The sequence below is a fragment of the Ambystoma mexicanum genome, chromosome 10, assembly GCF_040938575.1.
Source record: "Ambystoma mexicanum isolate Mex_15411 chromosome 10, UKY_AmexF1_1, whole genome shotgun sequence".
Lineage (NCBI taxonomy): Eukaryota > Metazoa > Chordata > Amphibia > Caudata > Ambystomatidae > Ambystoma > Ambystoma mexicanum.
The window spans coordinates 1,577,908,338-1,577,921,155 of NC_090932.1; the positions used below are offsets into that span (position 1 = coordinate 1,577,908,338).

General features: G+C 47.5%; 1 protein-coding gene across 1 annotated transcript in view; it reads right to left on the minus strand.

Moving 5' to 3' along the window:
* The window catches only part of LOC138492614 (solute carrier family 2, facilitated glucose transporter member 11-like), a 217,436-nt gene that overhangs the window by 61,723 nt on the left and 142,895 nt on the right, over positions 1–12,818 (minus strand). The window contains exon 9 of the mRNA XM_069619907.1: positions 6,293–6,394. Coding sequence (XP_069476008.1) covers positions 6,293–6,394 — 102 coding nt within the window. The remainder of the gene's footprint in view (positions 1–6,292; positions 6,395–12,818) is intronic.

The following is a 12,818-nucleotide window of genomic DNA, read 5'->3' on the forward strand; positions in this document are numbered from 1 at the left end:
GAATTCATGGACCTGTGTGTGTCTTTATCCTGTCCATCTCCAGTTAATGTCTGTGCCCTGGATCATTCTCCTGGCAATGCAGAAACTTACTTTGGGGGACATGTGGATTTCCTCTAGCATGCTTGCATGTATGCAGATGGAACATTCTTTATTGGCCATTTTAATTTGCACTGGCATACCTACTCATAAAAACATTCCCACCTACTTAATAATTTTGCGGTTTACCCCAGTTGTGCAACTTTCCTACACCCAAAAAAGGAAACATGTCAGATTGTATCATCTGCACCGCTTAATACTCTCTCTCTCCCGAGTGAGAATGTATTGATCGGAATGACCATTCGCTGTTCTTTTCAACAATTACATGTCTGTATATCGAAATACTTTATAAAGAATGATTATATATGGAGACTTTTACAACAACAATCTTTATGTAGAATGCACTTTTTGGGGTGGGGGTTCCCCCCAAACACCCGTTTCCCGCCCCTAAAACACCACCCACCCCTTTTCCCCACAATATTTAACCCTTTAACCCACCCCTAAGTGATTTCTCCATAAAGGTTTCCATTATAAAATATTCCATATATATAATAATTCTGCGTAGAATATTCGATATAAAGACTGCATACCCTTTTCAACATTCTGGGTCATTTTCGAGGGGAAGGATAAGCAGAACTATTCTTATACTTCTGAGAGATTGATCCAATCTCTGGTATCTGCTAGCACTCAATTATTGTCTATTGTAATTACTCCAAGTCAGTGGGACACAAAAATGGGCCCAGGCAGCGGTAGTCACCAATTGTTTTTCAGTACATGTTGCCACAAATTGTTTGATTAGTACATAAGACACATTTTCCATAATATTTCTGACAAATAGAGAACTTTATTTTTTATAATGCACATTACACCACACAAGAGCTCGGTTTCTAAGCATGGATCCAGGATTCAAACCTCTGTTGTTCTGCGTGATCTTGTTTACAAGAACAGCGCGTTGCCCCTGTGCTATCCTCCATTCACAAAACTTTAATGAACATTGGGCCGATAACATTGTTCAAAACTACCCGCTGTAGAGTGCACTAACTCACGAAATTGGCCCACATTGGCCCACAAAAACGGCCCACACTAGCCAGAAGAGAAGGCCCTTCACGCAGTGCTGCTGCCCTGTAGGCCAGAGCCTGAACTCAGGTCCTACCCTCTTACAGTCCCAGCTTGGGCGTATTGCGTGGAAATAACAAAAACGAATGCAGAATGCGTGTTCACTGCGCATTCGGAAGGAACAAAAATAGAGAATCCCATAATAACGAAAAGGGGACCCTGGGTAGGGGGTGTCCCGCACTCCCATTGTTCGGTATCATGGATTCGGTGGTTGCAGATGTGCTTTTTTTTCTCACAGGGCCACATGGAAGAAAAAACACCAAAATGGCAGAGGTGCACTATACAATATCTTTTTACATGACATTTTTTTTAATTAATATTTATTTATCAAGTGTCAATTGGCTCACAGGGAACCTTTAACACTATGCAAAATTAAGATCATCATAATAAAATCTTTAAAAAATGCATTAGTTATACATATCAAACGAGCTGGCCCAAAATTGTGTATATTGTGCAAATCATACATTACAATATATCCTCTTATTTGGGTCACGGAGAACAGCAGAGCTGGTCTTGGAAAGAGCAACAAAGTTTCGAATCCCGAAGCCTTCATAATAAATCATATCACAGCCTCGAGAAGCAAAACAAAACAGTGCAGAGCAACACAGGTTCGAATCCTGTCCAGAGACTGTGAAGCACATTAGAAAAGATGAATCATGCACAGTATAGCTCATATAATGAGTTAACAAGTGCCTGCAAGTTGCCACCCTTCCCTCAGAACCTGCAATTCTTCTCCTGTCCTCTAACACTGACCCAGGCCCCTGTAATACTCGGCCATAGTCAGTTCAATCTGAGCTGCTTTATAAAAGGCTGAACATTTCTACATTTGACAATTACATACTATACAGTAAGTTTAAATGATGCGCTTGCATATTCCACTGGGTTTGTTTTTATGGATAAACACATCATGTTTCTGGACCAATCCCATGCGAATGCTTTCTTGTTCAGTCCTGATTTGATGGCTAAAGTCATCCTCTAGTGCCCAGTTCCGTCTATCCGAGCATGCAAAACATCACATGTGTTCAAATAATTCTGTGATACCGCCGTCTGGGCCATTCATGACTTGCAATCCTAGCTCCACAAGAATATTTTCACCATCACTTGTTGCCATCTTGATTAACCATAGACTACACTTAATGCGGTAATTTGTCACCAGGGCCATTAGGCCAAGCTACACCCTGATTTATTTATTTATTTATTGGGCATTCGTCTGGCGCCTTTACACAAGTGTTTCAGTTCAATGGCTTGGACTGGCACTGATCAATTTAAGCCTAAAACCCTTCACCATAGCATTCCCTGTCAAGATGTTTAACCATTATAGACCCTTTTCATTATAAACCTCCAGACCATAGGTTATACAGGGTACAATACATGATTGATAGATATAGTTGTAACAATGGTTCAATCGATCTTCCCCCATCATTTTGAATACATTTCTTTATACATGTGTATGTACGTGTAACATTTTTTCTGTATGCGTGCTCTTAATGGGCCTGCATAGTTCCCTGAACTAAGCACTAGCCCCAGATAGATGTAATGGTCAACCCTTTCTATTCTCTCCCCATCCAGATTCCAACAAAATGTATTTTTAGATGGTGCACTTTCAATGCCCATGCTTTCCATTTTCACTACGTTTACTTGTAGGTGGTTCGTCCTTTAATATCCGGCTAGGCAGTCAATAGTTCTCTGTAAACCCACTGGCGTTCAATCCATTATGGCCAAATCGTCTGCACAACCCAGCCAGCTTTAGTGTCTTGCCCCTAATTATGCTAGGAACTGGGAAGTATTTAATTCAGGTGAAATCTGACCTGTACAGATTAAATCATGCTGGTGCCAGGTGCCTCCCTGCTCCAGGCCATTATTAATATGTCTGCGGTCTGATAGCTCCCATAACTCATTTAATCGAATGCTGACAGAAGTAGCTTCATATAGTTGTTCTCCAGTGAAGGATAATACATGTTATGGCATTCTCCAAAGTTCTAGTTTCTCCCATAAAAAGGCTCTGTCAACCGTATCAAATGCTGCATTATAATCCACACATGCTAAGAATAGCCCTTCTCCCTTAAGCCTCTTAGTATTGTCAATCAGATGTTTTATAATCAAAATATTGTGTCTAGTGCCTGCCCTGCCCTGAAACCAGTCTCGTAAGAAGGTCATATGTTGTATTCATCTGTCTATTGGTTAATTTCTCTGAATAAGAGGGTACTGATATTTTTACTGACGACTTGCATAGTCATTAATATATAATGTGCATAAACTATAATTTGCAGGGTTCGTTCTTTCAATTTTTTAGATATTGGAATCATGTGTGACAACTTCCATGACTCTGGTATAATCCCTGTTTTATCAATAATCGATTCTTAACCCAGCCCACAGCAGTGTACATTACTTACCTACAGGGTGGAGTTCATGGCGAGGAGGGTTATGGCTTCTCCGGGCACCTATGCACCTGCAGAGAAAGGGTTAAGCAGATAAGGGTGGGGGCTTCCCAAACACCTTCTTCCCTGCCACAAGTGGATAGGGCTATGGCTGCGTCCAATATCAACTGACTTGTGCAGAGTGGTTTAGGGTGAGGACGACCAGAGCTGCTACAATCATCCCCTTATTTAAGAGAACGTTTAATGTTGAAAAGGGATTTATAGGGCTGTGCCCATGTTCTACCTACCTACAGAGAAAGGGCCACAATGAGGGCAAGTAGTGCTGTGCCCATGTTCTACCTACCTACAGAGAAAGGGCCACAATGAGGGCAGGTAGGGCTGTGCCCATGTTCTACCTACCTACAGAGAAAGGGCCACAATGAGGGCAGATAGAGCTGTGCCCATGTTCTACCTACCTACAGAGAAAGGGCCACAATGAGGGCAGGTAGGGCTGTGCCCATCATCTACCTACCTACAGAAAAAAGGCCACAATGAGGGCAGATAGAGCTGTGCCCATGTTCTACCTACCTACAGAGAAAGGGCCACAATGAGGGCAAGTAGGGCTGTGCCCATGTTCTACCTACCTACAAAGAAAGGGCCACAATGAGGGCAGGTAGGGCTGTGCCCATGTTCTACCTACCTACAGAGAAAGGGCCACAATGAGGGCAGATAGAGCTGTGCCCATGTTCTACCTACCTACAGAGAAAGGGCCACAATGAGGGCAGGTAGGGCTGTGCCCATCATCTACCTACCTACAGAAAAAAGGCCACAAAGAGGGCAGGTAGGGCTGTGCCCATCATCTACCTACCTACAGAAAAAAGGCCACAATGAGGGCAGATAGAGCTGTGCCCATGTTCTACCTACCTACAGAGAAAGGGCCACAATGAGGGCAAGTAGGGCTGTGCCCATGTTCTACCTACCTACAGAGAAAGGGCCACAATGAGGGCAGGTAGGGCTGTGCCCATCATCTACCTACCTACAGAAAAAAGGCCACAAAGAGGGCAGGTAGGGCTGTGCCCATCATCTACCTACCTACAGAAAAAAGGCCACAAAGAGGGCAGGTAGGGCTGTGCCCATCATCTACCTACCTACAGAAAAAAGGCCACAATGAGGGCAGATAGAGCTGTGCCCATGTTCTACCTACCTACAGAGAAAGGGCCACAATGAGGGCAAGTAGTGCTGTGCCCATGTTCTACCTACCTACAGCGAAAGGGCCACAATGAGGGCAGGTAGGGCTGTGCCCATGTTCTACCTACCTACAGAGAAAGGGCCACAATGAGGGCAGATAGAGCTGTGCCCATGTTCTACCTACCTACAGAGAAAGGGCCACAATGAGGGCAGGTAGGGCTGTGCCCATCATCTACCTACCTACAGAAAAAAGGCCACAAAGAGGGCAGGTAGGGCTGTGCCCATCATCTACCTACCTACAGAAAAAAGGCCACAATGAGGGCAGATAGAGCTGTGCCCATGTTCTACCTACCTACAGAGAAAGGGCCACAATGAGGGCAAGTAGGGCTGTGCCCATGTTCTACCTACCTACAGAGAAAGGGCCACAATGAGGGCAGGTAGGGCTGTGCCCATCATCTACCTACCTACAGAAAAAAGGCCACAAAGAGGGCAGGTAGGGCTGTGCCCATCATCTACCTACCTACAGAAAAAAGGCCACAATGAGGGCAGATAGAGCTGTGCCCATGTTCTACCTACCTACAGAGAAAGGGCCACAATGAGGGCAGGTAGGGCTGTGCCCATGTTCTACCTACCTACAGAGAAAGGGCCACAATGAGGGCAGGTAGGGCTGTGCCCATGTTCTACCTAACTACAGAGAAAGGGCCACAATGAGGGCAGGTAGGGCTGTGCCCATCGTCTACCTACCTACAGAGAAAAGGCCACAAAGAGGGCAGGTAGGGATGTGCCCATCGTCTACCTACCTACAGAGAAAGGGTCACAATGAGGATAGGTAGTGGTGTGCCCATCATCTACCTACCTACAGAGAAAGGGCCACAATGAGGGCAGATAGGGTTGTGCCCATGTTCTACCTACCTACAGAGAAAGGGCCACAATGAGGGCAGGTAGGGTTGTGCCCATGTTCTACCTACCTACAGAGAAAGGGCCACAATGATGGCAGATATGGCTGGGACCATCATCTACCTACCTACAGAGAAAGGGCCAAAATGAGGGAAGATAGGGCTTTGCCCATCATCTACCTACCTACAGAGAAAGGGCCACAATGAGGGAAGATAGGGCTGTGCCCATCATATACCTACAGCTAGGGCCCCACCACATCAAACCTACAGGAGGTCACAGAAGGACAGTGATGTCTCAAGACATGATTTGCTAGTGCAGGGGTCATGGTGAAGCAAGCCAGGGACCTGTCCAGGGCTTACTTACCTTAGTGATGACTAGTTCTGTGCCCAACATCCACATACCTGCAGCGAGAGAGACAATCATGCCATGGAGCGCTAGAGCCGGGCCCACTGTCTACTTAACTGCACAGAAGATGACAGCAATGAGACTGCACTTTCAGCTGCCAAGCATCTACTTACGTGAAGAAAGGGTCTCCATGATGACAGCTGGGGCTGCGCTCAAAGCCTGCTTACCTAGACAGAGAGTTATGGTAGCAAACCCACAGTCAATGCACAGCGTCTAAGTGCCACAGCAAGGATCAACATACTTGGCTATACTCACACAGAAGGTTGGTGTAAAACGTGCCAGCACCTGCTTACCTGAAAAGCAAGGGTCACAGTGAGGAGGACCAGGGCTCCGCCCATCACCACAAAGGCAGTCAGAAGCAACGCCTTCCTTCCAACCTTTTCAATCAAGAAGCACTGAGAGGCAAAGAAAAAAAGAGAAGCGTCTCAGTACAAGATGGTGAGTAGGTCATTCTTCCACTTTTCACTCAAGTTGGTTCCACCACTGCCAGTACAGGTGGGGGATTGAGTGGGGATCAATAGCTGGACTCTAGGACACAGGAGTCCTGGTTCAGCTCAACATAGAGCTGGCTTCGCTGTAGCGACAAGGTCGCCGCATGCACTGCAAAAAGAGTTAATACCATACACAATTCCTTCCTTTGTGTCATTCCACGAGACTTATAGGAACAGAGAAAGCGATGTCACATAACATGTTGCCTCCAGATGACCTCGCCGGGAGTGACATCACAAGACTAGATTCGGATGGAATTGCAAGGAATAGAAAAGTGAACAAAAACTTCATTTCTCACAGAAGCAGATAGAGGCAGGTAAAGAGATTGCAAGTGGCAGCTCGGGCATTGCAGCTGCAACCCGTGAAGGCTCCTACGTGGCGTCCGCGTGGAGGGGCCTTCAGGAGCTGCAGAAATCCTGGCCAGCAGGTCCTTGTGAGTCCTGCATGATATGATATGATTTATATGGCATTTGTAACGTGCCTATACACAAGTGTTTCAAGGCGCGACGAGGCAGGGAGGGGGGAACAAGGGGAAGACAGACAACGATCCTACTAGGCCAGGTATCATTCAGATCACGCAAGTGCAGGGGTAGGGGAAGGGAAAAGTGCATGGGGAAGGGGAGGGGGAAGTGCAGTGCAAGTAAGTAGAATAAAAATAAATAAATAGGGCCAGCTGGTTGCAAGTGCAAGGTAAGTGCAGACAAGTGCTGGGAAGGGGGGGCTGTAGGGATACAGAGACAGTCCCGCAGTGCAGGGGATGCCAGGGAGGCAGTGCAAGTGGAGAGTGGCTGGGCCCAGGACCGAGGTCGGTGAGAGTGGCCCAGTTGCAGATTCAGTGCAATTTCAGTGTAGAATTTAGCAGGGGAGAGGGACAGAGAAAGCAGAAGCAAAGAAGAAGGTTTTGAGGTGCTTCCGGAACCAGAGATGGTTCTCCTCAAGTTTCAGGGAGGCAGGAAGGCTGTTCCAGAGGGAGGCCCCTGCCACGGAGAGAGATCTACCCCCAGCTCGTTGCTTTGAGAAGCGGCTGACCCTGAGGGAGTTGGAGACGGATGAGCGAAGGGCTCGGGAAGGAAGATATTTAGGAAGAGAGAGTTAAAGGTATTTTGGCCCCAGGCCCCGGAAGGCCTTGTGGATAATGCAGAGGGTTTTGAACTTAATCCTCACAGCCACTGGGAGCCAGTCCTGGAGAGATACGGTCCCTGGGCTTGAGGCCAAGGACAAGTCTCGCAGTTCTGTTCTGGATGAGTTGCAGAGGGCGGAGAGTGGAGGCAGGCAGATTAAGATAGAGGCTGTTACAGTAATCAAGCTTCGAGAGAACCAGGGCTCGGGAGACAGTGAGCTTCTGGGGGAAGGAGAGGAAGGGAAGACTACCTCTGAGGAGGTGCAGCTGGTAGTGTGACTTCTTAGAGACGTCAGATATGTGAGGAGAGAAGGAGAGTGTAGAGTCGAAGATGACCCCAAGGTTTTTAGCCTTGCAGGTAGGAGCAGAAAGAGGGCCAAGAGAGGCTGGCCAGAGAGCCGCAGGGAAGGAGGGAGTGGGTGTGCCGATGAGTAGAATCTCAGTCTTACTGGCATTAAGGCAGAGGTCATTGGCGGCACACCATTCCTGGATAGCAGACAGACAGTCAGAGATGAGGGAAGGAGAGGAGGAGGCCGAGGGTAGCCTGAAAATGAGCTGGGTATCGTCCGCATAGCACTGAAAGTTGGGGCAGAGGGCGGCGATGCAGTGGGCAAGGAGTGACAGATACTGGTTGAAAAGCCAGGGAGAGAGATTAGATCCCTGGGGAACACCACAGGTGGAGAAGAAGACGTCAGAGAGGAAGGACCCAAGTTGGACCTGGGAGGGTCGATTGGAAAGGAAAGAAGTCAGCCACGCCAGAGCCTGACCAGTGATACCCAGGTTATCACGGAGACGGTTGAGCAGGATGAAGTGGGTTCTGCCCACGAGGGTCTACATCTCTAGTTCTGTGGGTGCTAGAGAGTCTGATATATAAGAGTCTTAAGAACTTAGGGTTCAATTGAATAAAGAGTTTGCAAGCAGAGGGACAAGTTATCCATACATCCCGGAAGATGCACTTTATATAAGTCTATAATGAATGCATGAATATGGGTAGGGGTGGCAGCCTGTCCTTACTGGGCGACAGGGCAGTGCCCACCCATGCAGACCTTCGCCATTGGTAAGCCCGAGGGGGAGTGCTCTGCTTGACAGCGCAAGGCACCCAAGCCCTGCAGGCCCCTATGTTGGATGCCATCCCATGTGCATATGTGCGTGTCCATCCTGTGTGTGTGTGTGTGAGTGTACCTGTAGCTGTGTGTGTGTGTCAAGGGGTGGTTTTGGAGGCACTGAGTGTGACATTCAGGACAAAGTGGACACCGGGAGCCTCTGAAAGAATGACTTTGGGGCAAAACATGGGCATTGAGAGTGACTTTGGTGCAGACTGGGCTCCGACACTGGAGCAAAATTGTGGCATGTTCAGTAAAAGTTGGGAACTGAGGGCGAGCGACATTGCGATGGAATTGGGCACTGAACAGAGCAACATTTGGGAACACATCTGTGACTGATGGTGGAATATTTTGGGTTGTACTGTTGCAGTAAGACCACACAGGGCAGAACGTGGGCACTGAGAGTGACTGTTGGGCACAGGAGCCACTTGGTTATGTTTAGGCACTGACAGTAGCATAGGTACAGAGCTGCAACAGCGTGAGCCACAAGGCGCAGTAACTGGGCATGGAGAGTGGAATTGGGACAGAACATTATTTATTTATTTAGATTTGTAAAGTGCACTGTGCCCCCCGCGGGCATCGAGGCGCTATAAAGTGAGCGTAGGAAGGCTTGATTCAGGGTTACATAGAATGCTGCCGAAAAAGTTTGCTTATTGGTGAGTACAAGTAACAGGTAATGACAGTTGATACAGTAAGGTTACATTAGTGATGCTGCATGAGATAGATATATAGATATACAGAGTAGAACATACAAAGAATAGAACATACAGTTATTAGACAGAAAGCCTAGTTTTGATGGGCTTGCCAAAGGCCTCATGAGTGTCGATGGTCCTAATGTGCAGGGGGAGGGTGTTCCAGTGGGTGGCAGCCAAGGTGGGGAAGCTGCTGCCACCAGCGCATGTTTTACAGGATTTGGGGATAGTTATCCTGTTGAGGTAGGGGGTCCTGGTTGGTCTGGAAACGAGGGGTTTGGAGATTCTTTGCGCCAGGTAAAGGGGTGCTAAGTCATGAAGACACTTGTGGGTCAGGGCAAGGGTTTTAAAAATGATCCTTTCTTTGACTGGTAGCCAGTGGACCTGTTTCCTGAGTCCGGGATATGATCCCTGCGTGAGAGCCCTGTGGCGGCCTTGTTTTGGGCGATTTGGAGTTTGGCCAAATTTTTTTCTGAGGTTCCTAGGAGGAGAGCATTGCAATAGTCTAGTCTGGAGCCAATTATGGCCCTGGCGACGGTGGGACAGTTCTCTCTGGAGAGAAAAGGTCTAACTGAATTGATAAGTTTAGCGTGGTATGCTGATGAGGATGGCATTTACCTGCCTGTTCATGGACAGGTTGGGTTCAAGATACACACCTAAGGTTTTAATGCCTTGCGCGACCATGATAGGGATGTTATGAAGGAGCAGTATTGTTTATCCAGCTTGCTTAAAGTGGATGGGGATCCAATCGGCAGAAGTTTGTTTTTTTCACTGATGAGGCATAACCAGTTTTCTGCCATCCAGAACTGACATTGGCACTGGGGCAGGACTGACACACAGAGAGTGACGGCAACAGTGGAGCAGAGCTTTGGCAGTAACAGCACAGGGGTTAGAACTTGTACCATGAGAGAGTCACTTCTGAAGAACTGTGATAATGAGGGCCCCGTGAGGTAGGACCTTGGCACTGAGAGGGTCACTGCTGTAGAATTGAGGAAATGAGAGCCCTCTGGGGTAGAACATTTGCCCTGAGGGAGTCACTTCTGCAGAACTGTGGAGATGAGGGCCCCGTGAGGTAGGACCTTGGCACTGAGAGGGTCACTGCTATAGAACTGTGGCAATGAGGCCAGGGGCGTAAGAGACACATAAAATCTGGGGGGGGGCAGGGGACATCTTTGGGACTTTGCTTTATTTATTTATTTGTTGTGTTTTAGTCAATGAACTCGACTTTTCTCGAAATTAGAATTAAAATAGCAGTAAGTATTAAATTACAAATATCACTGTATAAAACAAGAGAAAAGAAGAAAAGAAAACAGAAGAAAATTAAAGGATGCAGCAGCAAAGAACATGTCTTTGTATGTTGCATTTCAAGATTTTTCATCTGACTATGAGCTCATGATAAGAGAGAGGAAATAACAATTACTTCCAGTGTGCCACAGCTAGGACGCCAGCTCATTAAGAGGCAGATCACCTGTAAGTGGACTCCTGCCAAATAAAGGAGTTGAAGCCTTTTCTACCAACTGCAAGTTGCTGCTTTTTTTGTGTGGGGCAAGGAGACGTGTGTGTCTCTTGGAATGGAGTGATGGGGGTTTCAAAGAAAGAGGAAATCTTGTTTGTACCTCTGAGTAAGCCCTGTTATGGGAGTAGGGGGACTAGGTGTGTGATGTTGCTGCTTTGACTGTCCGCTGGGGGTGAGGGGGTACAGTAAACCAGGAGGATGAGCGATCGCAAGCCCACCCCCTTATAAGCACTCCCCAGGTCCGCGGCCAGATGTGTTGGACCCGGGGGATGCCTAGTAGGTGGGGTGTATGTGGACCCAGGGGGGTGGCCAGAGGGGCAGCCCGCTATGTGGGCTGCCCCTCTAGCGCCCCTGGGAGGGCCGGGCCAGCCTGTCACGATGAGTCTGGTCCCTCTTATTCCATCTCATGCTGGCTCCAGAGCTTAGCCTTTCTTTGCCTTTGTAATTCTGAATGCAGAGCTGGACTCTGTTCCTTTCTCGTTTAACATTTGCTGCAAAGCCTGATCTATTGAATTCTCTCATATGTTACTAGGACGGCAGAGCATGGGTCCTCTGCCCTGTTACATTATTCAAAGAGCCCCTCTGGCCTTTCTTTGCCTCTCCCTTGGCTCACTGCTTGCTTGCTTAATACATACCTCCTTGATTGAACACTCAACATATTCTCCCTAACACAGCAATGGCAGCTGCAGTCTGTCCTAACTTCTATTTGTTCCGTGTCTTGAATTGGCCTCTAATTTCCACTTTTCTGTCTGCATGGGGAACGGCATTTGCCAGTCACTGCCATGATGGTTCTACCTGGCCATAAGAAGGCAACAGCTAGCCAATATTGGAAGAACATGGCATATTATGCCAGAGGCTGGCAACTGCCTTCCTAATGACTACACAAGAGACACAACTCTTGCCTTTGTTTCTAACAGTAATTCAGTGGATGAAGAAACGCGAGAACACACATATTGCTTATAAATGAAGGGGATGATGTCACACTTGGTTAAGACATTTTGATCATGCCTGGTGCCAATTTCCAGCTGCAATTAAGCGATTACCTTTTAGACTTCTGGCTTTAAATAACGTTAGTATTACCTGGAAAGCACAGAGGTTGCTCAACAGGGTTTCTGGAGCACGAGAGGTACCCTACTCGTGGGCATGGATGATTGGAGGGTATTCTTGCCCTGGTTTGGAGCCTGGCCCTTACAGCTAAAATGGGGGGAGGGGCCTATTACCTTTGGTTATAGGTACCCTTTGAGGGTGGCCAGACATTGCCTCCTGCTTTAGCCTGCTAACAGCTCTGCTTTGCAACTTTATCAAAAATACCTGTCAGGTGGCATGTAACTCAATGCTACTAATGTTATCAGCCCCAGAAGTCTGGAATCCTTTGCCACATCAACTAGGGTACAGGCTTGCCACCTGAGACTTACCCATGTCTGAGTCTGCATCTGTCGCCCTGTGGGGAAGACACACACAGAAAGAGCAGGGCACAGTGCCCTTGTGGGTTTTTCACACTTCTTCCTCAGGGTGGGCACGATTCACTCCTCAGAGAAAGTGGCACATGCTGGACAGCATTCTCCCACTTTGACAATGTCACCCAAAGAGCGAAATTGGCCATTTGAAATACCTCTGTCGACTTATTATTGTGCAATCCACACTGATGGGTTTAAGCACCTGCTTAACGTGATATGGCAATTAAGGGCATTTGCCAACACACTCAAGAAGCACAGGACACCCTCTAACTAGCGACATTCCATGCTCACTCATTCTGATCACGAATTGGCATTTATCTGGGGTCATGTTAAATGTATTTATTTATTTATTACATGTGTAGCATCACGCAAAACCCCCAAGCATCAAGGCGCAAAGTAAACTGCATGGAGTGGACCTCTTCCATTGCTTTTCCGCCACAAA